The sequence below is a fragment of the Hyperoodon ampullatus genome, assembly GCF_949752795.1.
Source record: "Hyperoodon ampullatus genome assembly, chromosome: 11".
Classification (NCBI taxonomy): Eukaryota; Metazoa; Chordata; class Mammalia; order Artiodactyla; family Ziphiidae; genus Hyperoodon; species Hyperoodon ampullatus.
In genome coordinates this window covers 6954009-6980424 of record NC_136924.1, presented here as the reverse complement: position 1 = coordinate 6980424, position 26416 = coordinate 6954009, and the positions used below count along the sequence as shown (strand labels likewise).

At 35.1% G+C, this 26416-nt stretch overlaps 1 protein-coding gene across 2 annotated transcripts in view; it reads right to left on the bottom strand.

The window, feature by feature from the left end:
• The window catches only part of PTPRQ (protein tyrosine phosphatase receptor type Q), a gene marked incomplete at both ends in the record, with an annotated part of 257217 nt that overhangs the window by 171809 nt on the left and 58992 nt on the right, over nucleotides 1-26416 (bottom strand). For both annotated transcript variants that reach the window (XM_079715271.1, XM_079715270.1), the window contains 6 exons: nucleotides 1611-1791; nucleotides 10406-10578; nucleotides 16839-16985; nucleotides 19765-19893; nucleotides 21471-21720; nucleotides 22871-23070. In XM_079715271.1, the coding sequence (XP_079571397.1) occupies nucleotides 1611-1791; nucleotides 10406-10578; nucleotides 16839-16985; nucleotides 19765-19893; nucleotides 21471-21720; nucleotides 22871-23070 (1080 nt within the window). The remainder of the gene's footprint in view (nucleotides 1-1610; nucleotides 1792-10405; nucleotides 10579-16838; nucleotides 16986-19764; nucleotides 19894-21470; nucleotides 21721-22870; nucleotides 23071-26416) is intronic.

The following is a 26416-nucleotide window of genomic DNA, read 5'->3' as shown; positions in this document are numbered from 1 at the left end:
TTTTTAAAAAATGTTTGGCTTTGTGATCAAGATCATTCTTGCTCACACAGTGAAATTTTAAACCCAATTTCACATTATTCATTAATCTCTCCATGTAATCCTTTATATGAAAGGTAGATACGTAATTAATAATAAATATGCCAAATATACCCCAACAATATACATAAATAGTCTGTGATCATAATATAGTTTTGCTAGTTGTTATACACTATCTCGGAACAACAGATTAGTGTTTTGAGAAAATATAACTTTCTAAAAAAGACAGGCTAGGAGTTTTTTCTGAAAAGACCATTAGGCAATAATATCAAATTAAATATTATAAGTCAATGCTGCGTTATAATTTGAAAATCATAGAAATAAGGTTTTATTTGGACTCAAAATTCGCCACACATTTGCTAAATCCATTAGTGATTTAAAGCAAGCATGCTTATAAAACTGCCACATAAATATGTCTGGACAAGGATTTCAGAAAATGTTAGTTTTTTTAGTTTTTTAGAACTTGCGCTTGCAATGTTTATTAGCATTTAGGCCAAACAAAGTATTTAAGGAAACATCTACATCAGAAATCATGGGCCTCTTAATTTTTAGTGTCTTCTAAAAATTAAGTCTTCTTTGCTCAGGAAAAACAGATCAATGAATCAAATAAACATATATTAAATGTAATGTGATACTTTTGCCTAATTCCATCATCAATAAAATAATATAACACTTTTAATTTGGAACGGAACAAATCAGAGAAAAGGCAGTAAGAAAAATTTTTTTTTCTCACTTAGTATTTTAGAAAAACCAGAGAGATAATTTAGATTTGTGTCTTCTAACCAAGTATTTTTAATTCGCTATATATGACATTCTCTTTTTAGAGACAGTAAGATCCATTGACCCTGAAGAGCAAGTGTATACACTAATGACATCACCACATCATTGGGGTCACCTACACCTGTTTATCACCCCATGCACTGGAGTTGTAACTTTCTGACCTATTTACCTTCAGTGACATTTGAAAACCTATTAGTCAAAAACTGCAGAGAGTGTGAGGCCTGTAAATGATTTGAAGATATGTTAATCCCTTCCCATCACACCTGCTTTGGCAACTGTAATAACTGATTGTCTATGCAGCTTGGCTAGAGACTCTAGGGTGCTACTTTCTCTCCGAGGAAGGTCAGATGGGTTAGGAGGGGCCAGCTCCTGCCTGTGTGGCATTTCCATTTGCTGTATGAGGTTATCCGACAGTTAAAGAAGAAAAAATCTGACTCCAGCCCATGGACCATTAATAATTGGGTTGGGGCCTCCCTGGTGGCGCAGTGGTTGAGAGTCCGCCTGCCGATGCAGGGGATACGGGTTCGTGCCCCGGTCTGGGAGGATCCCATATACCGCGGAGCGGCTGGGCCCGTGAGCCATGGCTGCTGAGCCTGTGCATCCGGAGCCTGTGCTCCGCAACGGGAGAGGCCACAACAGTGAGAGGCCCGCGTACCACAAAAAAAAAAAAAAAAAAAAAAAAAAAAAAAAAAAAATAATTGGGTTGAACTCCCAGCTAAGGTTCATATCTGTGCTAGCTAGTACTGGTGGTTTAAATACATTTCACAGAACAACAACAAAAGAAATGTACCTACCAACTGTTGAAGGCTGGTCTTCAGCTCCACTCCTCACAGGAAAGTTATGATATGGATGACTGCTATACATAACTGAAGCAATCGAGTACAGGTCCGAAGACATCTCTGCTGAACCCTCAAATAATCCTGCCATTGACTCTACTAGGTTCACAGTTTCTGGAGCCATGGGGCCTTTTATATACTGCAATTGAAAACAGATATTGACAAAGACTGCTCGTGACAGTTATGTTTAATAATGGCTTCACTCAAGGACTAGTTTCAAAAACTCGTAATTCTGGAATCATGGTTTATTTTTTAAATAATATTATTTCCATGACTGCTGTCTCTTTCACATTCCAAGATTTCATTCTGAAGCTACTAAAATCCTGCATCATTGTACCCACTGTGATCAATTCCGTATCTTAAGAGACCAATACTGTATTGTGGGAAAAAGGAGATAATTCGTTTCTGACTTAAGTTAGCTTCTTTATGGTAAAATTAGACATCCTCATGCAAAGGTTTCACGACTAAAATATTTTAACGGCTCACCCTCCCAAAAATAAGTGTTCTAGGCTTACTGCTTTATTAATATGTGTTTTGCTTTGCCATCTACATGTCCTCATTTGTATACGAGGTGTGAGCAGCCTGCATGCCTGGTAGATACATGTCACTAATAATAGTTTAATCTATCATCGAGAGAAGTTACAGACATGAACAAAATTACATGGCAATAATTTTCAAGGTTCAAGGCAGACCTATCCAAGGCTCTGGATTTAAGGAATATTCTGGGTAACTGTGATTGTTCCTAGATGCCATAATGTATCTCACAAGTGTCGAGTTCACCAAAGTGGCAAATAATGAAATGAAAACAAAATATCAGGAGCAGATTACAGATATACACAGTAGAGTTTTGTGTTGGGACAACAAGAGGACTCTCTCCTTTCTTTCCCACATAGCATAACAGATTGAAAGAGAATGAGAAAATGTGAATATGGTCTACGTTTCAGATGGTACCAAGACAATATCAGTAATTGTGTCAATTGTGGTAATGGAATTATTGAATAAATTAAAATGTCCATGTTTTGTAGGAATCCATACTTAGGCACGTAAGAGGAAAAAGATATGAAGTCTGGAATTCATTTCAAAATGGCCAGCATCAACAGCAACAACAAGAGACAGCTGGGGCAAGAATGGCAGCATGCTGATAATTACTGAATCCAGGTGATGCATTAATGGGGACACATTTTATAATACTCTTTTTTTCTCCATTTATACCAGTTCAAAATTTTCCAAAATGAAATAGCTTTGGGAAAAAAAGAAACTGTTGCAAGAACTACTCTCTTTTTGTCAATTCCTTTTAAAGTTCAGTTTCAAAACTCACTCCAAACCTTTTTAAAAAAGAAAATTATTCTATTCCTTCTCAATTCCCTGCTCTCATACCCTCAGAATTTGTAATTAATTCATAGTATAGGTTTTATTTATTTATAAAATTTGGGTACACCTGTGTTTTAATTATCTTACATGTTTGGGGATTGTGTTTACTCCGAGAGCCAAAAACAGGCTTTTAATTCCTTATTAACATAAAGCACTTAGTATTGTTAAAAAAGTAGTAGATACTCAGGAAAAATATCGGGAAGGCAAGAAATTTTAAGGCAGTTTACTTATTTAACTACTATTTAGCTACAAAGACAGCTCATTTAAATACTAACTTTTCTGAAAAATAAAAAAATGGAGAAAAGATGCAAGGATATCTCTAGTTCTCCAAATGATATTTATAAAATAAAATTATCTAAATCTTGTTACATCTTTAGCCAGAAAAGTATTGTGATAAAAAGTAGGGAGATACCAATAAGATTTACTCTAAGAATATTGTGATAAAGCACTCTGGATAAGGAACCCTATATGGAACAAACTAAAGCTCTTCCATCTTTCAAGGCACACTTCAGCTCTGTCTCCACTGGGAAATCAGAGAAGGCATGAATCACAAACACATAATTCAGAGATGCCCTGGTAGTCCAGTCAATAGTTTATGCCTGAACTACACAGCTGTTTCCACTATCAATCAGCCACACTTTGAGAATCCAGTGTACAAAGCACTATAAAGGGTACGACGGGGTAATACAAAGAATTTCCCCTGAACTATGATTTTGCATTAAATCTCTCATATTTTATACCAAGGTCAGATAAGCTTTTGAGAGTTAAACCATCATATCCTATCAATTAACTAAGTTAAGCATCCCTGTTGACAAACTGCTGTTTCAGCCTAAGAGCTGACCTGAGTTAATTCTATCTGAATTTTCCCAAATTCATTGTAAAGACCCCCCCTAACTACAAATGATTTGAACACTGGTTTTGTAAAAACCCAGAATGTTACTAATTATCACCAAGTGTGCCATGTTGTGAATATTTCCCACACTTTGCTCCTCTTAAAAGGTATTAAGTATTAGGTTTTTCAAAGGATGAAAAAGAAATAATTTTAAGAGCAAAAATCATGGGAAAGAACCAGAAATTAAGAGAGTAATGAGAAGGGGCTAAGAAGTAGGAGTGGAAATGAGGGATATAGAAGGGAATAAAGGCCCATCACAACTCCCAAAAGCTTGGACTCATTGAGTTAGCCCAGCATTCTCAACTTCAGCAGTAATAACATTCTGTGTTAGATAATTTTTTGTATAGGGAGCTGTCCAGGGCATTGTAGGGAGTTTAGCAGCATCCCTGGTCCCTACCCACTAGAAGCATCTTCCCAGTAGTGACAGTGAAAGCTGTCTTCAGAGATTGCCAAGTGTCTCCTGGAGAGCAAAAGTGCCCCTGGTTGAGGACAACTGAGTTAGGCACTGTCACAATTCATCAACATGAAAAGCTTCTCAGATGTTACTTAGGAATCTTCAGAATTTATGTGAAAGAATTAGAAGTCTTCAGAGTTAAGTTCCTAATCCACCTGAATAAACCAACCTGATTCTACATGTAACAGTCTTCATTATAACTAATGTGATTAAAAAAAAAAAAGAAAAAAACTCTAGTACATCTATCAACTTCCACTCACTAGCAGTCTGCTCAATTGAATTAGTGAAAATTTTGACTTATTCTTAAGAAATGCTTCTCTATTTTATTATAAACTATAACGTGATTTGTGCTATTATCAACCAGTGGTAAAAAGAAGTTTACAATTAGCATATGTTTGGAAACCTTCTAATGGATACTATATCATTCTGCACATTATTTGGGTGATAAATCCTTAAGACTTGATTCTATTTATGTTCCTAATAATCAATGAAGTAAACTTGTCTCAAGCATTCCTTAACTACCTTCAAGTCCTGTCCTCAGCCTCAATCTGAAGCAACTGTCCAAGCATTTAGCTGGCTTTCTTCTCATGCTCATCACTGACAAACACTGATATACTTGAGAAATAGGTTGGATGAAAGGATGTATCTATACAAATCTCAGAAATTTGTAACACTACATAGCAAAGCAGTGTCTCTGGGAATAAAATATCCCAGGGTTCGATTAGAATTACAAGTACAGGATGAGATTTTAGTATGAAATTCAGCTAGAGAGCAATCCATGGAGAGATGAGTTTAGGGATTGCATTGACAGAAGTAGAAAGTTTACACAAAAGGAGAAAATAATTCTGCTCAATTTGGCTCTAGTCAAACTACATATGGAATATTGTGTTCAGCTGAGAAAGAGGCTCATTGACAAATTGGAAAATATACACAGAAGAGTTATCAATAATATGAAGGACCTGGAAACCATGACTGATGAGAAACTGAGGATGTTAAGCCTTAGGGAAGCCATGACCATTATCTTCAAATGATAAAAAGTTAAATCACTGTGCACTGTTATTACTACTGCAGAGACTAACATTTAAAGCTACTGTGTATCAAGTACAGTGCTAAATACTTTTTCCCATGTGATATCAGTTCATTATAACCTAAAGGGAAAGATATTATTATCTTCATTTTACAGTCATCTGTTCAAGTTCACAAAGCTAGTCATAGCAGAGGTGGGATTGGAACACATTTTCCTGGTTGCAAATCCCAAACTCAAAGTCATTATAAGCTACTGTGTGGGTCTATAGAGGAGAGATGGGACAAACTGGTAAACATTAGAGGACGAATATTTCAGCCCAAAACAGTTAAAGAACAGGGTAGTTTCTTATTTATCTATGTATATTCTGGACCTATCACAGCGCCTAGAACTTTATAGTTACCTAATAAATGCATGTCTGTGAGATCATAAGGAAACATGGTTTAAAGCTTATAGAACAGGAGCTGCTTTTGTAGTAGTTGATACCCTATTGTCAGAGTTGATAAAATATTTTAGCAGAGGCTGGATTCCCAATCATTTATTAGGCATGTTATAGATGACATTCATATATAAGCTTGGAAGTTGAAATAACAGTCCTCAAACGCTGAGATTAAATTTTCTAATGTGTTTCTTCAAATCTGTTTTTAAATATCGAGAGTAAAATCTTATATGTATTTCAGCATGCTTAAATAACCTCTGTTTATTAAGAAACAAACAACTCATGAGAGGTCACTGGAAAAAATTTCAATAAGGATGATGAGATCAGGTCAAGCCTAGCATAGGATGATTATATTTTAATACTTTTTTTAAAGTGTCATCATCATGATATATGCACATGGCTAAAAATGCAAGAGGTGATGAAGGATTTACAATGGAAATACTTCCCTGTCTGTACTTTTCCAGTTGCAAGTCTTACACTCCTGAAGCAACCCTTTTTTTTTTTTGGAGATTTTGAAATCAATCGTTTATTTTAATTGAGATATAACTGACATATAACATATTACTTTCAAGTGTACAACATAATGATTCAATATTTGTATATTTGTTGGAAGCAACACCTTTAATCATTTCTGTTTTCAGTTCTTATGGTGTTACTTCTAAAATCACTAGATAGCATGCTTATACTGTTCTGTTAAGGCTCACTTACTTTAGACAGTATCAACTGACTTTCTGCTATGACAGGAAAGCTAGATTACCTAAATAGATGCATATTCCCGTTCCCAGTCCATTCTCATTTTTTATTTAGTTACTTTTTATAGTTTAAGTAATATACTTAAATCTGGAAGGATTATTCTCATAGACGCGTGAAACACAAAACAGTGGAGAGACTACAGTGGAGAGCCTCTCTCATGATCCCTCCACTATCCCTACCTCCTGTTGTTCATGCTTTTGTATAATCCCTTCCTCTTGGGTGGGAACTGTGGTTTGCATCTAACCAATGGAATAAGGCAAAGGTGATGTGATGTCACTCTCACAGTTATATTATACAGACTCTCCTCACTGGCTTGATGAGGTAAATGGCCACGTTGGGAAAGTTTTGTAGCAAGAAAATGTGGGGGATCCCCATGAGCTAGAGCTAAGGGTAGTCTCTAGTCAAAGGGCCAGCAAGAATCCAAGACCCTCAGTTCTACAACCAAAAGGGAATGAAATCTGCCAAAATTCTACATGAGCCTAGAAGTAGATTCTTCCCCAGTCAAGGCTCCAGATGAGAACACAGGACAGTAAGCCACTTAATTGCAGCTGTATGAGATCCTAAGTAGGGAACCAAGCTAAGCTGTCTGGATTCCTGACCCACAGAAAATGTGAGATGATAAATGTGACTTGTTTTAAGCTTGTGGCAAATTGTTATACAACAATGGAAAACTAACGTAGTAAGCTAACAAAAACAGTCCAGGCAAGAGACTATTCAATCCTGAGCTGGGGCGGGGACACAGGAATGGAATATAGAGATATGAAGGTCACACTATGGAGGCAGAAATAACTGGCCTTAACATTGAGTGGCTATTAAATGCTAAGTATAACCAAAGTCAGAGGTAATTCCAAGGTTTCAAGCCCTCATGAAGAGAGGATAATGGTGTCATTAACCAAAAAGAGAGACATCAGGGATGTAAAAATGCCATGAAAGCCTTCCAAGTGCTTAGACAATGACCTTCAGATCAGAGATCTGTGGTGTGCCCAGTCCAAGGGGTTAGGAATTCTAAGCCTGTTATTTAGTATCTGGGTTTCAAGTCAGCCTCCCTCCAGGCCTTGTTCTTGACCACTAAAACTAGTCATTGCCTTTACAGACTTTCTTCTTGTGTCCTGTGGGAAACTTTATAGGTCCCCATCACTGTCCCAGAACTTCTGTCTAGTACCTCTGCTTCATTCCAACTTCATCTCCTCCTTCCAATCAAGAACCAAGTCCTGTTATCCCAAAAAGGATGCTTGTTTTGTTTTGTTCTGTTGTATGAGTTCAAATGTGATGAGCCCTGGCAGAACTTCACCACAGATGATTTGAATTAGGGATGCAGAGTGTCAGAAAAGTCATCATGGAAAACAAGGCAAAAGAGTCATGAAAATAGGAAGCAGTGATTGAAACTGTGCGGTTATCAAAAAAAAGTGTAATGACATGGCTGAAAACAGAACTCTCTGCAATACCCTTATAATGAAGAAGTTAGAAAAATGTAAAAGAGCTAGCTTTTTTATTTTATTCATTTTTCATTGCACAAGGCCAAAATGTTTGCATAGTCACAGTATATGAAAGTGGAGCAAGTATTAGGGAGAAAATGGATGTATCGAAAGCTGGAGAGTAGGAGGCAAACGAATGGATTTTGGAGGAGACAGGGAAGATGAGGACAGCTAAAACTATATCACCACCTTATCTGACACTTAGGAGGCCACTGGTGACTTCCAACGAAATTTCAAGGATTTAAACAATTCTTGAGACAGGGTGTGGAGGCTATACTCTGAGAAGTTGAAGACTGAATAGAAGAGTCCTTATCCTACATCAAGGTCAAGGAAGAGGATAATGAATGAATACACTAAGCCAGAGGTTTTATCTGTTATCTCCTTTGCTCCTCATCATATAAGGTGGGTATATAAGCTCTGCTTTAAAAATAAGGGCAGCAAGTCTCCAAAAGTTGACTTGACCAAGGTCATAGATCTACAAAAGGGCAGAGCCCGGTCTAGGGCCCTGGTTCATTTGGATTTAGAGCCTCTGCCATATGTCTCCCCACATCAACCTCTTGAAAGGTGAACCCAAACACCAATCACATGGGGAAGCAGAAATATCAATAAAGCACCTGATCTAATGAAGAAAGATACAATCACAGAAATAAAGAGAAGTATAATGTCTCCTTTTATTGAGACCTAAGGAAACTAATACTGAGTCCCAATGAGGGTGAAAGGTCCAGTGCCATGATTAATAATCACAACAGGTCACAATTATTTAGCACCAAACTTACCATATGCCAGGTATAGTTCTAAGCTCTTTACACACATTAATCCACTAAACCTTCATTAACAATCTTGTGTTATAGGGACTCTTAGAGTCCCTATCTTAGAGAAGAGGAAACTGAAGTTCAGAGAGGTCAAGCCTACTTTCTCAAGGTTAAACCATCACTACGGGCAAAACCAAGGTTTAAACCCAAGCATATTTTCTCCTAGGTCCATGCACTTAACCTTTCTGTTGTACAGCCCAGTAAGTGACCAAATTAGGATATAAGCCCAGATCTGTACAGTACGAAAGCTCATGTTCTCTCTACTACGTCACAGAGACTGCCGATCATATAGATATAGGCAAAATAACAAAGAAGTCGTTCCAGAATCTCTTAGTTTCAAGAGAAAAAGAGGTGTGGCTTGCCATTCAGTAGATGTCATTACAAGTGAGAGACCTGTCGCCTAGTCCTAAACTAGTGAAGCATCTAATTTAAGGCCTTCTCGGCAGGAGCAGAGGATTGAGCTCTTGCCCTTTGCCTGAGTTGTCAACTAAAGTATCAGAGAAATAATAGCTCAACGTTTTTGCACAGAGGAATGGAGTCAACATTGGATTAAAATTTAACCCTGGGCCAGAGATGTCAAGCGACTTGGAGTAATAAGTCCTGGGTGGCCAAAATGCATTAAGCACATAGTGAGGTCAACTTTCAGGTAGGTGTCAGAAATGGAGGAGAGCTGGGACTAGAAATAGAATAGATAATATATGTGGAGATAGGAAAAAACAGTGATTCTGGACCAAAGGAGTGGAACCTAATTACTGAATAACCATCAGGTAGTACCTCTAAGGTACAGAGATTGCTACACTCACTGGTCCCAAGTATATTTAATTTTTGTGAGCCCCAGGAGCCACCAATATCTGGATACAACTAGTCTGCAGTCTTAGAGGGAACTCACAGGTGAACAGCTGGCTGGATGAGGTGAATGAAGACAGTGAAGGAAAATCACTGCTTCCTAACAGAAACAAAGGGGGAAAAAAGACTCCCGGTGTGAACAGAAGCAAACATTGTCCTCTTATTTTATATCTATGAAATGATTTCACCTCTTTTATTTATTTGATTTCTTTAATCAAATGTATAATGTTTGTTTGTTTTTAAATGAGGCAGCTTTGAGAAATTTGGCTTCCTAAGTAGGTCAAATCATTTGTCAACAACAGCTACTAAAATTACTGTGCCTTTCTTTGGCAACTATTCCAAATTACAAGCACAGCCTTAGAAGGAGTACTTAAATCATAACAGGAGTTTCCAAACAATTCATTAACTTAATTACCATAATAATATTCACTTATGGAAGTACCTTTAGTCCTGCTTAATTGCTCAGTTAACATTTTTCATTGCTGAAAAAGAGTAATAGCACTTAATAATATATGTCCTAAAATGAAATATGATGAGCTAGATTATCGACATAGCCTAAATTTACTTCATTTTGTACTTTGAAGCTCGTCAAATATTTTATGTTTGCTTGTTGGCAAATCTTCCAAGTTATCAGGGCCAAAACCAAGTAGAAAGGGCTCACCAAGATAAGAAATTAAAGTGCAATACCTCATCTTTTCCTGTGAGCAAAGTATTTTCCAATATTACTCCTGTCTCAGGAACTAACACTTTCACTCGATATTGGTTAATGATTCCATTTGGTTGTCGTGGTTTCTTCCAAGTAATGCTTATTTCTGTGGCTTCTACTTCTGCAACTTGTAAATCAAATACTGTACCTGGAACTAAAAAAAGAGAATAAGAAAAGGGAAATTTAAAAATACATTGTCAAATTTTTTTAAATTCCCTTAATTCTTAGTTCACGATTGAAGATATATAGGCAATTCTATTAGAAAATAGACTAAAACAATTTACTAATTTATTAATAATTAAATTTGTATCTGATCGTTTAAAATATACAGATATTTAAATTTCTACACATTGTTCTCAAAATGTACACAAGAAACAGAATAACACAGAATAATCTTCCCAAATCAAAATGTCACAACATTTGTTCAAAACAAGTTAATTAATAAAAATAACTTCCCAGGGAAAGTTGTTTATGACTGATGAATGCCCAGTAGAAATCCTGAAGACTTTACAAAAGTTACAACATACCAAAAAATAATATCCAGAATACCGTGAATGAAATTACATGTAGTTGGTAAAAATCAATTAGGCAAATTTTAATTCATTACATTAAATTGTTTGAAGAGTTGATTGATATTTTCCTGCTGATTTTACAAATTAATTATGTGAATCTCAAATTTCAGATGCCCTCACTCTTTGCAATAGTAAAGAAAAAGAGAGAAAAACTGACAATTGGCTTAAGATAAAGCAAGAAGTACTTAAATTCTAGTTAGAAAGTCATCAAGTGGTAATCATTTTGTAATGTATAAAAGTATAAAATCACTAAATAAATAAATGAATGAATGAATATATGTATGTATGTATCTACGTATGTCACCAAGAGCAACCTCTAGGAAACCTCCCAGGGCCACAGGAGTAATGAACCAAGAGTAAACCTGCTCTGGGCACTTGTCCACTTTGTGTCTATAATTCATTGTATGATTATAAATAACCAATTCACCCCTCCACCTTTAGTTTTCCTATCTATAAAATGGGTGTGATTAAAACATTCCTATCACTATACAAAGTTAGGAACAAATTCAAAAGACTTTATAATATGTTGGTTCAAGAAAGAGAAAATGAGATGTAAAAATATTGTCCTTTATGATTAGGACGTGGTCACACATTAAATTCATTTCCCTAATTTCCCTATTTCCCTAAGCTGAGATATTTCACAGTAGTACAGGTTTACCAAATTCCAGTTAGAAGAAAGACATATTAGGGGTATAATACAAATGAAGAATGACTCTGTTCTCCTTTAAGATAACAAAAAGGAATTGAAAATTAATGTCACAACTCCTATAAATATTATTATAATTAATGAACCTAACTATGCTTAAGTTAACCATGTAGTAAGCTCCTGTAACCATGTAGTATTTTATCCAGTAGATTAAGAGTTGTTTTTTTTTCTTTGTCTCTATGAAGTAATCAGTAAAAAAAAAATCTCCCTGGAGATTATAACAATGTAAATATTTCTAAATGTTTGTTGACTAGTTAATGGCTAGATGGATGAATTCTGGATTAAGAGCATATCTGATTACTGCAGTCAAATTTCCAGTGTCCATGGGCTTGCAGGGGACACGGGTTCGTGCCCCGGTCCGGGAAGATCCCACATGCCATGGAGCTGCTGGGCCCGTGAGCCATGGCCGCTGAGCCTGCGCGTCCGGAGCCTGTGCTCTACAACGGGAGAGGCCACAACAGTGAGAGGCCGGTGTACCGAAAAAAAGAAAAAAAAAGAAATTTCCAGTGTCCAGTATGGGTAAAACCTGTGCTCAAAACTGAAATAAACATAACATGGGTACACCTATAATTTGCCAATGAATTGCATCTCCTTTTCTAAAAACATTTTGGTATATCTCTATGTAGAAGGATAACTCTTTAGACTGATCTCCCCAAAGGTGTTCTCATCTGAAGGAAAAATAGTTTGACCTTTGAAAGACTGAGGAAGAGTTCTAGACTAGAACCCTACAATCACTGATTGATTCATTCATCATTCAACAGACTGAAGACTCATCATACAGTCACTGTTCTAGGCACTTGAGGATAGAGGAAGGAATAAAACAGATAAAATCCTTTGCACAGGTCACCTCTTACACGTTTTATTTCATTAACATACACTGTTCCTAAAGCTTATGTTTCTATCATCATATATGCCAATATACATTTTTCAAGAGTAGAGGACCTTTCTAATTAACCATGTAGTGTGAGAACAACACAGCTATTTAAATAGCAAAACTCCAATTCCACCTTTCTTTGACATTTTATTTTGGGGTCGCTATGTAGACAAACTCTCAGTATTGCATAACCTAAATCAAAGAAGAGACCTGGCACTTTTCCATCTAATTTGAACACATGTGGAATCTTAACTGAAAAAAGCCAGTTTAATAACTACATTGATCAGATTAATCAGATAACTAAACCCTGCCTACTATAAAATAAGTGAAATGGTCAGTCCCATGTGATATAATAATGTAGTAGGATACCAAACATTACCCAGTACAGCAGTATATTTAAAATGTACTGTCTCTTATTCTGTTAGCCAAACCTAAAAGTAGTAGCAGACACTGTTTCTCTATCTTTTGATTTATACTTTTCAGTGTAACTTAGTAAGTATTACCCCATGACACTAATGCCTAAAGTTACAATCCAACTTTAAGTGGTTCTATGTTACCCTAAAAATGTACCCCAAACTTGTGTAAGAATGATTCTAAGGCTGTCTCTTTTTTTTCTGAAAGAAGAAAAAGCTTAGGGGATAAAGGAAATGGAGTAGACAGCATTGTATCTTGTCTTTAGAAAGATACTTGATATGTTACACCACAAATTCTTATGGGGAAACCAGAGAAGTGTGGATTAGATCAAACTTCTTTAATATTGATACCAAATTAACTAAAGAAAATCAAACACACAAAGCAATTATTCATGGTTCAGCATCAATTATGAAGGTGTTGTCCATGGGGATGACCTAAGAATCATTCTCAAGTCAATACATCTATAAATTTTACTAAGAAATGGGAAACAGAGTACACATATGATTGGTAAAAATATATTCCAAATGATTTGGAGTTTGCAAATGAAAAATTCTTAGAAAAAAATGAAATGGAGACAAACGGCATTGGGGTAGAGAAAATACATTAAAGTAAGTCTGCCATTATCTAGCAAATTAAACTTCCATTAGAAGTGAATTTTGCAAAAATCTACTGAAAAATAAAAGTCACGGAGAATCCTGAAAAACACAAAGTTCAGAGTTTCTCAGTTATCTCCCTACAAAGATGTTGCTACTATTGGCAGAAAGTAGCAAATTGAAACTACTAAGGACAAATGTCTTCACTTCCATAGTCTATTTATGGGGGAGTAAATATGGATTTCAACACTTTGTTTGCTTTTAAGAAATGATGTTAACCTCCTTAAAAGGTATTTGACACTAGTGGCAGAGAAGTTTTAGGGGATATTGAAGCAACAAAATTTACTTTTCTTTAATCCCGATACAAATAATAAGAAAATTCTGTTGCCTATGTTATATTCAGCAGATTACCTCATTTTGGAATAGGCAACTATGATGTTTTATAACATTAGAGATTATTAAATTATCATTTTTTTCCAAAACCATCTCTTCTTCATGCCTATGTAGAAATCTGCTCAGTAAAATATTAACGGATATGTAAAAACATTATGAAATACATAGGATAACTGCTTTAACAACATCATGTTGATTTTCTTTGATAATCAAAGTAGACCATGGACCATATGATTCTCAGTATTAGAGAAATCAGCCCCATTAAAATGTGATAGCACATATTTTCTATAAGAAATCAATTCAGGGCTTCCCTGGTGGCGCAGTGGTTGGGGGTCCGCCTGCCGATGCGGGGGACGCGGGTTCATGCCGCGGTCCGGGAGGATCTCACATGCCGTGGAGCAGCTGGGCCCGTGGGCCATGGCCGCTGGGCCTGCACGTCCAAAGCCTGTGCTCCGCAACGGGGGAGGCCGCGGCAGTGGGAGGCCCGCGTTCCGCAAAAACAAAAAAGAAATCAATTCAATATTTTTCTATGAATATCTGGAGATTTGTTAGAACCCCAGTTGTTTTAAAATATATTAATTTAAGGGCTTCCCCGGTGGCGCAGTGGTTGAGAGTCCGCCTGCCGATGCAGGGGATGCGGGTTCGTGCCCCAGTCTGGGAAGATCCCACGTGCTGCGGAGCGGCTAGGCCCGTGAGCCATGGCCGCTGAGCCTGCGCGTCCGGAGCCTGTGCTCCGCAACGGGAGAGGCCACAACAGTGAGAGGCCCGCATACCACAAAAAAATATATATATATATTAATTTAAAACTGGTCCTAATCAATTTTTTAAATAGACTATACACTACTTTTAAATATGGAGAAAAAAATAAATTGAGTAACTTTAATTAGAATACAAAGAACCCTGTTGTATTAATGAATAAAAAGAATAATCTAAAACTAAAGTGTAAATTTTAACTGAAAGTATATAGTTCTAATGAGTTATTAGATTGTTCTCATATAGTCTAAAGATTCCTTTATGGCAAAGTTTTAATTAGTAGGACCAGGATTAATTAGTGTTGTCAGAGTCTACATTCACTGCATCTGCCCCAGCATTCCACTGAAACTTCCCTGAGAACTCCATGGAGAAGCAGGCATGCAGAGGTAAGGACTGTGCCACGCCTGCCCTTAGAGAAACCCACCTGTTGCCCGTGGGTCCTCCTGAAAGCCACCTGGATGTGGTCTACATGGTGAGTATAGTTCAGGAGGCAGTAGGATAAAACTCAGGATACACTGCTTGTTACACAGGGCAAGTAGAGTCATCTATTCAAAGTAACTTGGTGTGAAAAGTAACCCATGTGAAATATGTTGAACAATGTCCTTAAAATTCTACTTATTATTTTGTCAATAAAAAGCACAGGTATAAAGAAAGGGAAATAAATGCTTAAACGATATCCCAAATAAACAAAATGGCACTGTATGTGGCAATGTATTATCTATTTCCCTATTTGGGTCAGATGCTGTAGGCCAAGAATGATGACAATAACACAATGATCTTAAATTGTGGATTCAGTTTAGGAGCACCAAAATCGGCTTGGCTTCAAAGAAGACTGAATTTATTTAATTGCATAACATGAGAATAGAAATTGGTCAGTTGGGTTGGTTGAGAAAAGACCAAATTCAAGGGCTCTAAGTATGACGAAGGCCAGATTGCTTTGTGGTGTTTGACAGCCATCCATAAATCTGTCTAGATTTCTTGAAAATGCTTAAGAGCAGGTTTAGGTGGAGGTGGGAGAAATTTCAGGTCTAATGGAGAAGACATACAATGCTAAGACTCTTCTGATAGAAACACAATGGAAAAAGTTTTGATATGAAAAAATGAGAACATTTTGTTAATGAGTGTGCATCTCTTTTTTAACCTGTGTATTGAAACCGTATACACATTAGAATTTTCATTTGAAATCGATGTAACATAATTTTTACGTTCTTTCAATAGCAAAATATTATCAAGGGTTGTTCTTTGAAATGGGGGAGAAGTACAAAATTCCCTAATAGTTGCTGCCCTCTCATGGTGAAACACTTGAATGATTTATCTGATGAAGGTATGCCCAGCCTCGTGTGTGTGTGTATGCATGTGCATGTGTGCACACTGTGTACTTAATTCACAAGTTACTGTACGTTAGCTATCACACAAACAAAAACTGAAAACTTTTTCAAGTGTTAGTGTGATTGTAAAAAAATTACTGTATTCTCCTAAATAATTACACTATCTAAATAGAAATGAAGGCATTGAGCAAGTTTGGTGTGGGCCCAGAAAACAGGTTGTGAAATGGCATGGTAACGTTTTTTTAAACACTACAGTTCGCCTTAGACTGTGATGTTTAATATACACAAATAAAAAATTTCTTCAGGAGAAACTTTTTAAAATAATTTCAGTATATTCTGGTAAATTTATATTATGCACCTTCCAGAAATCCTCACTTCCTTAGAATATCCTTTTGATTATAAATATACTTTGCTATAGGCATTGGGGGATACATGGATTTCTCTGAATGTTATTTTGTGGGAAGATAGAGTCAACATTAAATAATGTGGTTTAAACCATGCTAAATGTGTTCATTTGTTTAAGTATTCTTGAGATTTTGCCAGTACTATTCATTGTGAATTATGCAGGCTGATACTGCATGTAATGTTGATCTTTGGTCCCTCTTATTATGAAGCATGCTATGGGTTTAGTGTTCTAAGGAACACATGTTCAGAATGTACTAGGTAGTAATCTGATAAGGAAATGACATGAATTAGGTAAATATCAACCAAATAGCTTCTAATACAATGTTTAACCGATGCAATACAATTCTCATTAACACACTAGAGGAGGTGTTCTTACCTTCTGGAGGAGTGAATACTGAAATATTTGACTTGGGTCCAATCCCTGCACTGGTTTCAGCCGCAACATACACGTCATACTTTGTAAATGGTGTTAGATTAGTGAATGCAAACTTAAGGTCTTTTGTGCTATTATCCAAAATCTGACCTGCAAAAAGCAAAAGATAATTGTGGATTATTAACTCTTCAAGCGTGTAATCATTCTTACATTTAAGTATATAGCAATTAAAGTGTTAACCTCTGCGCTAACATTCACTATTACCATTTTAAAAGTGAATATATCTTAAACATTTAGCTTAGTATCACACTGGTGTCAATTTATTTAAAATGGAAAAAAAATGAAAATCTTGCAGTATTTAAAATTATTTTTATATGAAGCCCTACTGAGCCACAGTGTTATTTTTTGACATAGTTAACATGAACACATTAGGTTTTACAAATATAAAAACAGTGACAGTGTTTGATACTCAAATTCATTTAATTAAAATGCTAAATATTCTCACTATCTTCTATAAAAATATATATTTAGAAAATTTCTGTAGCTTAGCTTCTGAGCAAAATTTCTTAACTGGGCCATCATCAAAATTCCTTAAATCCTCAACTTTATCTCTGAATAGTTCTTTCCCCTTCTTGCTCTAACTGAAACCTAGCTCTCCCCTGAGACCACTGCTTCTGTTCCCTACAGCCACCCTGAATGGTGGTGACTGATTTTTCCCCGCAGCCCTCAAGCGACTAGGCGGTCAGGTGTGGTATGTGTTCTCCTTGCTCCTCTTTGCTCTTAGACAATTCTAGCTCCTCCTTAGAAAAGCCCACAGCTTCAGCTCTCATGCCATCGGCGACGTCCACTGACTCTCACTGTTGTAGTGATCTGTGGACCCCAGGGTCACTCACTCTCATTCCGGATGGTTTAGCTCCTGCTTCAATGGCATTTTCTTCAATGCTACCATCTTAATTTGTGGTGATTTCAATATCCTTAGAGATCATCCTTAAACTACTTCAAGCTCTCCTTAAATAATCTAGTCCTCCACCTGATCTCAGTCACTCCCTCACAGTCATAATAGACATGGCTATTACCAATAACTGCAAATCCTAAAAATTATTTCAATTTCATGCAGCTGTCTCTGACCACACTTACTGTCTCCTGATCACTACTCTAGAAGCCAGAACCAACAATTCTTTGGGACCTCCAATCCATTGATCTTACCACCTACTTTGCTTTATTTTGTTTGGTTCCTCACCACTTGATGTCTACTCTTTATCCAGCCTCAGTGTCATTGCCAGTAATAATCACTGCCTTACATAAGTCCTCTCTTGTTGAAGGGAACGGGAGAAAAACACAAATCCACTCTGACTGATATCACTTTATTCATTACCACACTTCAAAAGAGCCCTAAATGGTACTCAGCACCTTATCTAACTTCAGTAGTACAGTCAGTCTCTACTCTTCTAGGTGAATATTTACACTTTTTCTTCCCAGTTGATTAACTGGAAAAATTAATCATTCAGAAGACATGTGCCACATACTCTCACCAACGCAACTACCTATGTACAGCATCTGCACCCACAGACTCTGCCTTATAACCTGTTACAATGGATAAACCATCTGGATTCTTATCTCAAACCAATCCCTACACTCGAGCAAACGATCCCATTTTCTGCCTACCCAAAGATATCTGTCCAATAATCCCTGCCTTTCTTATATCACCAACATACCCTTTTTTAAATTTATTCCCATCAGCAAACAAACATGCTTTGCTTGTTCCCTCTGAAAAGAAAACCTGTCGATGCTGCTTACCCCTCACTCCCACTACCCACTTCCATTCACTGCTTCAGTTTGCAGCAGAACTCAAGAGTTGTCCATTACCCACTGTTCCAATTCTCTTCTCCCATTCTCTCTTCAGTCTACTCCAAGCAGGCATTTACCCCACATACTCCATCATAACTGCTCTTGAGAAGGTCGCTAATGACTTCCAGGTTGCTAAATTCGATAGTTACTAAATACATTCTCTTGACTTACCAGCCTTACAGATACAAGAGTACTTTGTCAACATTTTGTAAAATAGTACTGATAGAAAAGGTATGTCTGGGTACCCATGTGTGTCTATGTATTGAGGAGGGAGGGGGAAAAACAGACTACCATATCTTTAGGCCTGCAAATATTTCAGAATTTTAGGAGCATAAGGTACTCAGGGATGAGAAATAAAGTTTACTCATGTGTTTCATGATAGATTCCTAGAAGTTCCCAAATGAATAATTTGGACATTTGTTGACTTTTCCACTCTTCCAAATAAATGATAATATGTGAGTTTATGTTATTTCATTACTATCTGAAATAAACTTATTTCATAGAACCATAGAATGCAGATTATGAAAGAATTGTAGAGTTTACTTAATCAACTTCTACTAATATAGTTTTTGAATCCCTTAAAATATTTGACAAGTGGATGTCTAGCTCCTCCTTGCTCAGAAAGATGGTGAACTCGCTACATTATCAAGTTGCCCATATTACTTTTAGAGAGCCAATTATTAGAAATAGTTTCTTTCTTCTAAGCAGAAATCTGATTTAATGTAACCGAAGCCCATTGTTCTTCGTATATTTGCAATCAGAGTAAGTCAAGGTCCTCCTGTTCAAATATGTGAAGACATGTATCTCCTCTAATACTTCTCTTCTTGAGGGGTTATCCTTTGTTCTTTCAGCTCCTTGTCATGAAATATGGAATATGGACAATGTTTTACCCTCCTTATACTTATTTATGATTTTAAACAAAAAGTTCAAAGAGCTGCACTTCCTTATTACATTTTTACTGTTTGCTTCAACTATAGGGTCTTTTAAAAACAGTTATATACTTTTTAAAAGTTTGATCATAGTAACATATTTTATATAATTCTTACTCCAAAAGATAAACACAAAACTGATTAAGACTCACCTGATGGTCCATGTAATTCAACTCTGTAACTAAATTTTCCTGTAACTGTAGTTGGTGGGTCCCATGAAACTGAAAAGGACTTCCCTGTAATGTTACCTGTTACACAGTTTTGTGGTGGTCCTTCAGGCACTAAAATGATTACAGAAAAAAAATGAATAATAGATATATATATAAAATTTAAAAGCACCTTATTAAATACACAAAATAAAACACAAAAATCAGAGAAAAAATAAAAGGTCACACAGTAAAGTGTTTGTTTTTTCAACCTACAAAAAGAAAAAATAGGCTATAATTGAAGAATTTGAATAAGTGGTGGACCATTAGATAAACTCCTTATTTGCAACAATTACTATTTTTATTTAATGCTGTATATGATTGAACAGGGTGTTTTATTCCTATATAGTTCATTGTACAATTACATTGTCTAGAAGCACTTATACGTATTGCATTCAACAAGCCCTGGGCATCTGGCTTGATAAAAGCTCTCCCTCTGGTGTACACAGGTAGAAGGGACAAAGAAATAACTCAACCTTCAGAATCTGTTGGCAGTGATTTTACTTTTTATATCAATATCTGCATTTGGTTCTGAGAGGAAATTTATAACCTATATTCGAATGTAACATTGGTAACATATAAAAATAATAATGATATTTAAAAAGTCTTTTTCATAGATGTTTCTATATTTAAAAAAACTTTCTTTTAACTGAAATGAAACATTCCAAATATTTTTTAAAACAAAGTTCTTGTCTACCAAATTTCACCTGTGTGACCTTCATGAAATTCTTTCTTTCTTTTTTTGTATGAAAAGAAGTAAGGAGTACGGAAGAGGAAATGGTCTGATTCAAAGATGTTTAATTCAAGAAAAATCTTCAAATTTACATGTACTTAAATGACACCTATGTAATCAGAAAAAAATACTATGTTTTAGTGAAATTACCCTACAAGTAATAATTTCCAGTAGCCTTAAAAATCATCAATCCAACTGAATTTCTGATACTATATATTTAGTATGGCATTATGTAGTATGTTGAGATGTGTGTCTATATATATGTGTATATATGGACGCTGACATATTATCATAATTAAATCTATAAATACCATACCTAGAAATACGTACTCTTAGAATTTAGAAGTAATAATAATATCTAATCATACTCATTTAGTACTAACACCATCTCCATAAGGAAGATACTATTACTGTCTCCATTTTTCACAAAAGGAAACTGAAATACAAAGAGGATACAGGTAGGTATTTTTTAACTACTGTTTTTATCTGATGCTGAATGTTAATCGCATGATATTTCTACTACTGCAGGTGTTATCTCCACATCTGGCAATAGCAATATCAGTGAGAGAAGTCATCTACACATGACTATAGAAGATGAAGGACAGGATGATTACGAAAAATTGCTGGGGTCACAGAATGATAAAAGCTGATCTTAGGATCAAGGCTATTAGTTCAGGAGTCTCTTCTCTCAAATCTCCTTTCTCATTTTAGATGCTTATGTTAGTATCATAAAAGAGTATTGAAATTGAAGATGCTCCAGAAGGGATACCTATTATCTGTTATTAGGGCAAAAAAAGTTATTGAAAGGGAAGGAAGGTTTTAACAAAACCTTGACATGAAAAAAATGAAAGATTATTCTATGAATAATTTAACTTCTTTTCCTACCAAAAAAAAAAAAAAAGAAAGAAAGAAACTATACCTGATTCTGGTGTTCTGACAATCGTACTATCAATATAACCTGCTTCAGTTGTAACAGCAGAAACTTCAAAAAGATATGTTGTATAAGGTCTCAAATGTGTCACTACAAAACTGATAGGCTCTTTCCACACAGAGCTAATCTTCCTCCCGGGCAACATGCTCGATGGGTAGGTGGTACGTGATGGAGGCGTCACCCTCCCGAGGGTTGGAGAAGGGCTGGTTGTACTCCATAAAAAGGATTCATTCTTCTCCTAGTGAATAAAATAAACATCAATGGGAAAATAATGTGGTATCACTTGATGGCGATGATAAGGGTAATTCATTTTTTCTTTATACTACAAATATTATTCCTAATTTGTGTGTGTATGTGTATGATTGGGTAAGAGTTTAACAGATTCACTTACCCATTATAGCTACAGACAAATCTGCTAGATTTTAATTATACCCACTTACCGTCTACAGTTATACCATCAATACCATTGTCCACAGTTTTAGAACAGAATGTATTTACTGCATTCTTTACACCTTCATCTTTCTTATAAGTAGGATTTCATGTGGCTTTGAGTAAAGCTATAACTATAGCAAAATCATTATTAAGAATTTTTAAAATTCATGTTAAAAGTGCAAGAGTCAAAGAGATGAAATGTTTTCCCTATTGTGAAATTTCAAACATAACATCACTTTCTTACCGTTATGATCATTTTTTCTGCAACAGTATTCAAAAGACAAAGCTAATAGAACATGTGTTTGTGTGTATATGGGCACATGTGTATATGTGCTTATGTGTATTAGATATCCAAATTAAAAAAATATTTTGTGACTTCTACAATTTAAAGCATTTAAAAGAAAAGTAATTTTGGTTGTTTTCTCATCAATAATATCACAAAGATAACCAAAATTAACTTTAAAAAAGCATTATTACAGTACTTCCAGGGATTTCCCATCTATGACTAGAGTAGTAACAAATTCTTCACTAAAGATATACACAACAAAAACAATCTACTTCCACAAACTTAACCTTGACTATTCCCCTCCCCTCCTCTCCTGTCACACGGAAGTATTATCTTTTTTCCAGTGATATCCTACGATTTCCTACTTCAGGGCTTACAAAGTATCCTCTACCTCCACGTAATCTCCACCTATCCTTACTCCAAGGCCTATCACAAATGCCATGCCTATCATGTAGTCTTTCCAGAGCTCCCTAAGTGATCTGACATCTCACTGCTGAATTCTCAAACCTTTCTCTTATTCTGCCTTGACTATAGCCAATTGTATATCATATGATACTATAAGTAATCAAATAGCTAAGAATCATTTTGGTAAAACGGAAATTTTACCAAAACCTCAAGATGTAATTTACCTAAAATTTTTGAGACATAGAAAATGTTCCATGATACTTACAATACATTCTGGCAATTTCCCAGTCAAAATGTCCTCTACTCTGATTGAAACATCTTTCACTACTATCCCACTTCTGGCATGTTTGACGCTAATCTTGAAGCTGGTAATTTTGCCATTTGGTTGCCGAGGTAAGTACCAAATCAGGCTTACTGCTGAATAGTTAAAGGCTTCGACTGTGAGATTCACCACTTTTCCTGGAGCTGGGGAAGTGAGAGGGATTGAAGGAGAGGAAAAACATTGTTATAAAACTTAGAATGGCATTTATATAACTTTGGGATGTTACGTTTCCCATGTTATATGAAATTAAATGTATAATACATTGTATAAAATCTACTTGGGTAATACTTTTTGAAATATATACTTGAGTATACTTTTTGAATTGACTTTTGCCTAAAATAAAGAACTGGAAATTGGGCCCAGAGAGTTGTGTTTAAGAGGCACATAAGCTTTACTTCAGGATTATTTGGCCAATGCATCCATCAATAAACTATTTCAAATAAGTCTGAAAAAATATTCAGTCAATAGTTGTTTGTGGTTATAGAAATTTGAATAATGAGTATCTTACTTTCCGAAATACTTTAGAATTATGTAAATTCCTTAGATAATGAAGAAGTGGCAAATTCAAACAATTATATAACCATTTGCACCAAAAAGCACATTTCTAGAATGTATGTAAATATTTAGTGTCTAATATAAAATGGATACCACCCAATTGATTGTGGTTATTATATTTTGACTTTCATACACCCTCAAAATCAACTTTCATCAGAATTCATGATACTTTGTTATTAATTATTAATAATCTGCATAATAATAAGCTATATGCTATCTTAGTTGGAATGAGATAAACATGAGGCCAGAGTGAAGAAAAATGATACTTATTAATTCAAGGTTAATTATGCAAAGTTGACCAAGTAGAGTAAATAATCAAGGTCCTTTAGAATATAGAACAACCATGACAAGTCACTATTGAAAGAAATAAAAACAAAACAAGATGTTTGGGGTAAAACAATATAAATGATAGTAGAAGTGCCTAGTATTGAGAAATCAAATAACCAGAGTTTAGGTATACATTGTAGAGAAGAATATCAAAATGTGATTTGTAAATGAAAGCCATATAAAATATATAAGAAAGTTAGGTCCTGGGCAGGAGAGCTGTATGTGAATGGGCAAGAAAGCTATATGTGAATGATATGAGTTAGACAGTAATTAAGAAACCTAACAACAGCTGCATTTTAATGGAAAAAAGTAAAATACAACAATTTGGGAAGATGATTCATCACTAATAATGGACGTCATAATGGATAGAAATTTTTTTCTTCAAGAGTAACTGATCAATGGAATTAAAGTTTAAAAAGGACAGTGACAATATGAAAACTCTCTGATACTAAAGATTTAGCACTAAAATTTCTTTTGAGTGGATAAAATATAATAAAGCAAAGTTTGTTAAATACGTGATGCTATGGAATTATAAGAATCAAAGCTTTTATCATTAATCTGAATCATTGTTTTAAATTTCTTATTGGTCTAAAGTATGCAAATTTTATGAGAATGCCTGAAATATATATCAATAACAGACTGCATACAAGCTGGCACATTTCCAAATCAGCCTTAACAACAATCATGAGGAACTGCCCAAGTGTAGAGAAATTTGAATTTACAAGGTAACCAAACCTTTATTACATTCCAAAACATGATTTCAAAATATCTTTTAAAGTACACAAAATATATTAGATAAAAATTAATTAAATCTGTTAAACAACATTTAGTGAAAAAGAGGTTATTCTTATTCACTTAAAATTACATTATTTTTGCCTCAGTAAAATCTGTGTGTTTTCCTTTTGTGACTTCATGGTGTCTGAAGACTAATTTTGGCTCTTTTCTGTAGCTGACAGGTCTTCCCTACTTTAAATATTCTAGTTTCTACTTCTGGAATTTTAGGTACCAAAATCCCATCATCTTTTGATTTTTATAGTGAATTTATCCATCTTGGTCCAAGTAAAGATCTGACACTAAAGCACCAAAAAATTCTGTTTATAAATCACTTCACCTTGCAGATAAGTCCTCCACACACTTTGAGGGCATAGCTAAACAAGTGACTTGCATAAATATATAAGTATGTGAAACTAATTAAAACTTTTCAAAGTGTATACTATACAAAACATACATTTTCTTGAGCCAGGAAAAAAAAAACCTTTCTAAATCAAATATAGGGACTTCTAAAAGAATCATTTATATTTCTAAGGATCCATCACATTAGAAATGAAGGTACAAGAGATATTTCTAATATTTTAAAGCTATAATTCTACATTTGTCTGAAACAATGCTGTGTGAGAAGTAAGAAAGTTGAGATTTTTGTGCTTGTGGATGTGATATCAGCTCAGTATGGTATAATGGGTTAACTTCATACTTTAGGAGTATTTTTATTCATGGAAAAAGAAATAATTTCTGGTTTAATAATAATAAATGCAATTTATTTATTCCACAGAAATTTTCCTTAAATTTAGTTCTGTGTAGCATAAATAATAAAAAGGAGTCCTTGGGGGAAAACTTGCACATAACTGATCTAACTAAATTTAGGTTTGTATTTTTACCACTTAACATTTTTTTTTAAAAACAAAAGATAAGGCAAGACTGATTATGTGATTATGTAATTTCCCCAAGAAAACAAGCAAGTCAGAAACAGAGTGAAACTTCTGTTCCGGTATTATTTTCACGCCATCCTAGAGTGTTAGTCTGTCCCAATCATAATTTGCCAAGAGAGCAAATAACTCCAGAAATTATGACAGTTAGTAGAGTATAAAATATATAAAGTTCAAAACACTGTCAAGTTGAAATCATAATCTGCATGTACCAGGCTTTATCAGAAGCTGTATCAAGATGAGAGTTTTAAAAAAAGAATAAACTATTTGCGAAGTCATTCAAAAATTATTCCAATTATTTCCCTGAAGCTAAAAACATAAGTAATAAATTTTTCTTTTATATCCTAGTGAACATTTAATTTAAAATAATAATTTTCTCAATTTTTAGTTGTGCTAATAATCTGAATGTCAGCAGGTTCAATATCAAGAGGAAAAAGACCTCATGAATCATTAATTTCTAATTTTAAATAAACTCTAGAATTTTCTCTTAATTCTTTCTAAGGCATAGAGCATGTATTCACATGCTTCTCTTGATGGGGTCTCAAAAAACTGGGCCATAAAGCTTGGCACATGTTTCTTTTAACATTATAATTGCATAATCCCCTCTAGATATACAGGGCCCATTTCAATGTACCCCTTTGGCAGTGAACCACTGGATATTTTTATCTTTATCTGTATCTTTATACAGAACATTTATAGTTGCACAAAATTACAGAAATTGTTTTTATAGCACTTCTCACCAATCTAGTATATTACTTAGTAACTCATTTATTTATCTTAGCCCACTAGAGTATAAGCTCCACAGAAAATATCTGCTATTGATTGGAGATGCCATTCTTTGTGCCATTTTTCTATTTACTCGTTCTGACTGTTTGCTATTATAAATAAACAGCTGAATTACTAA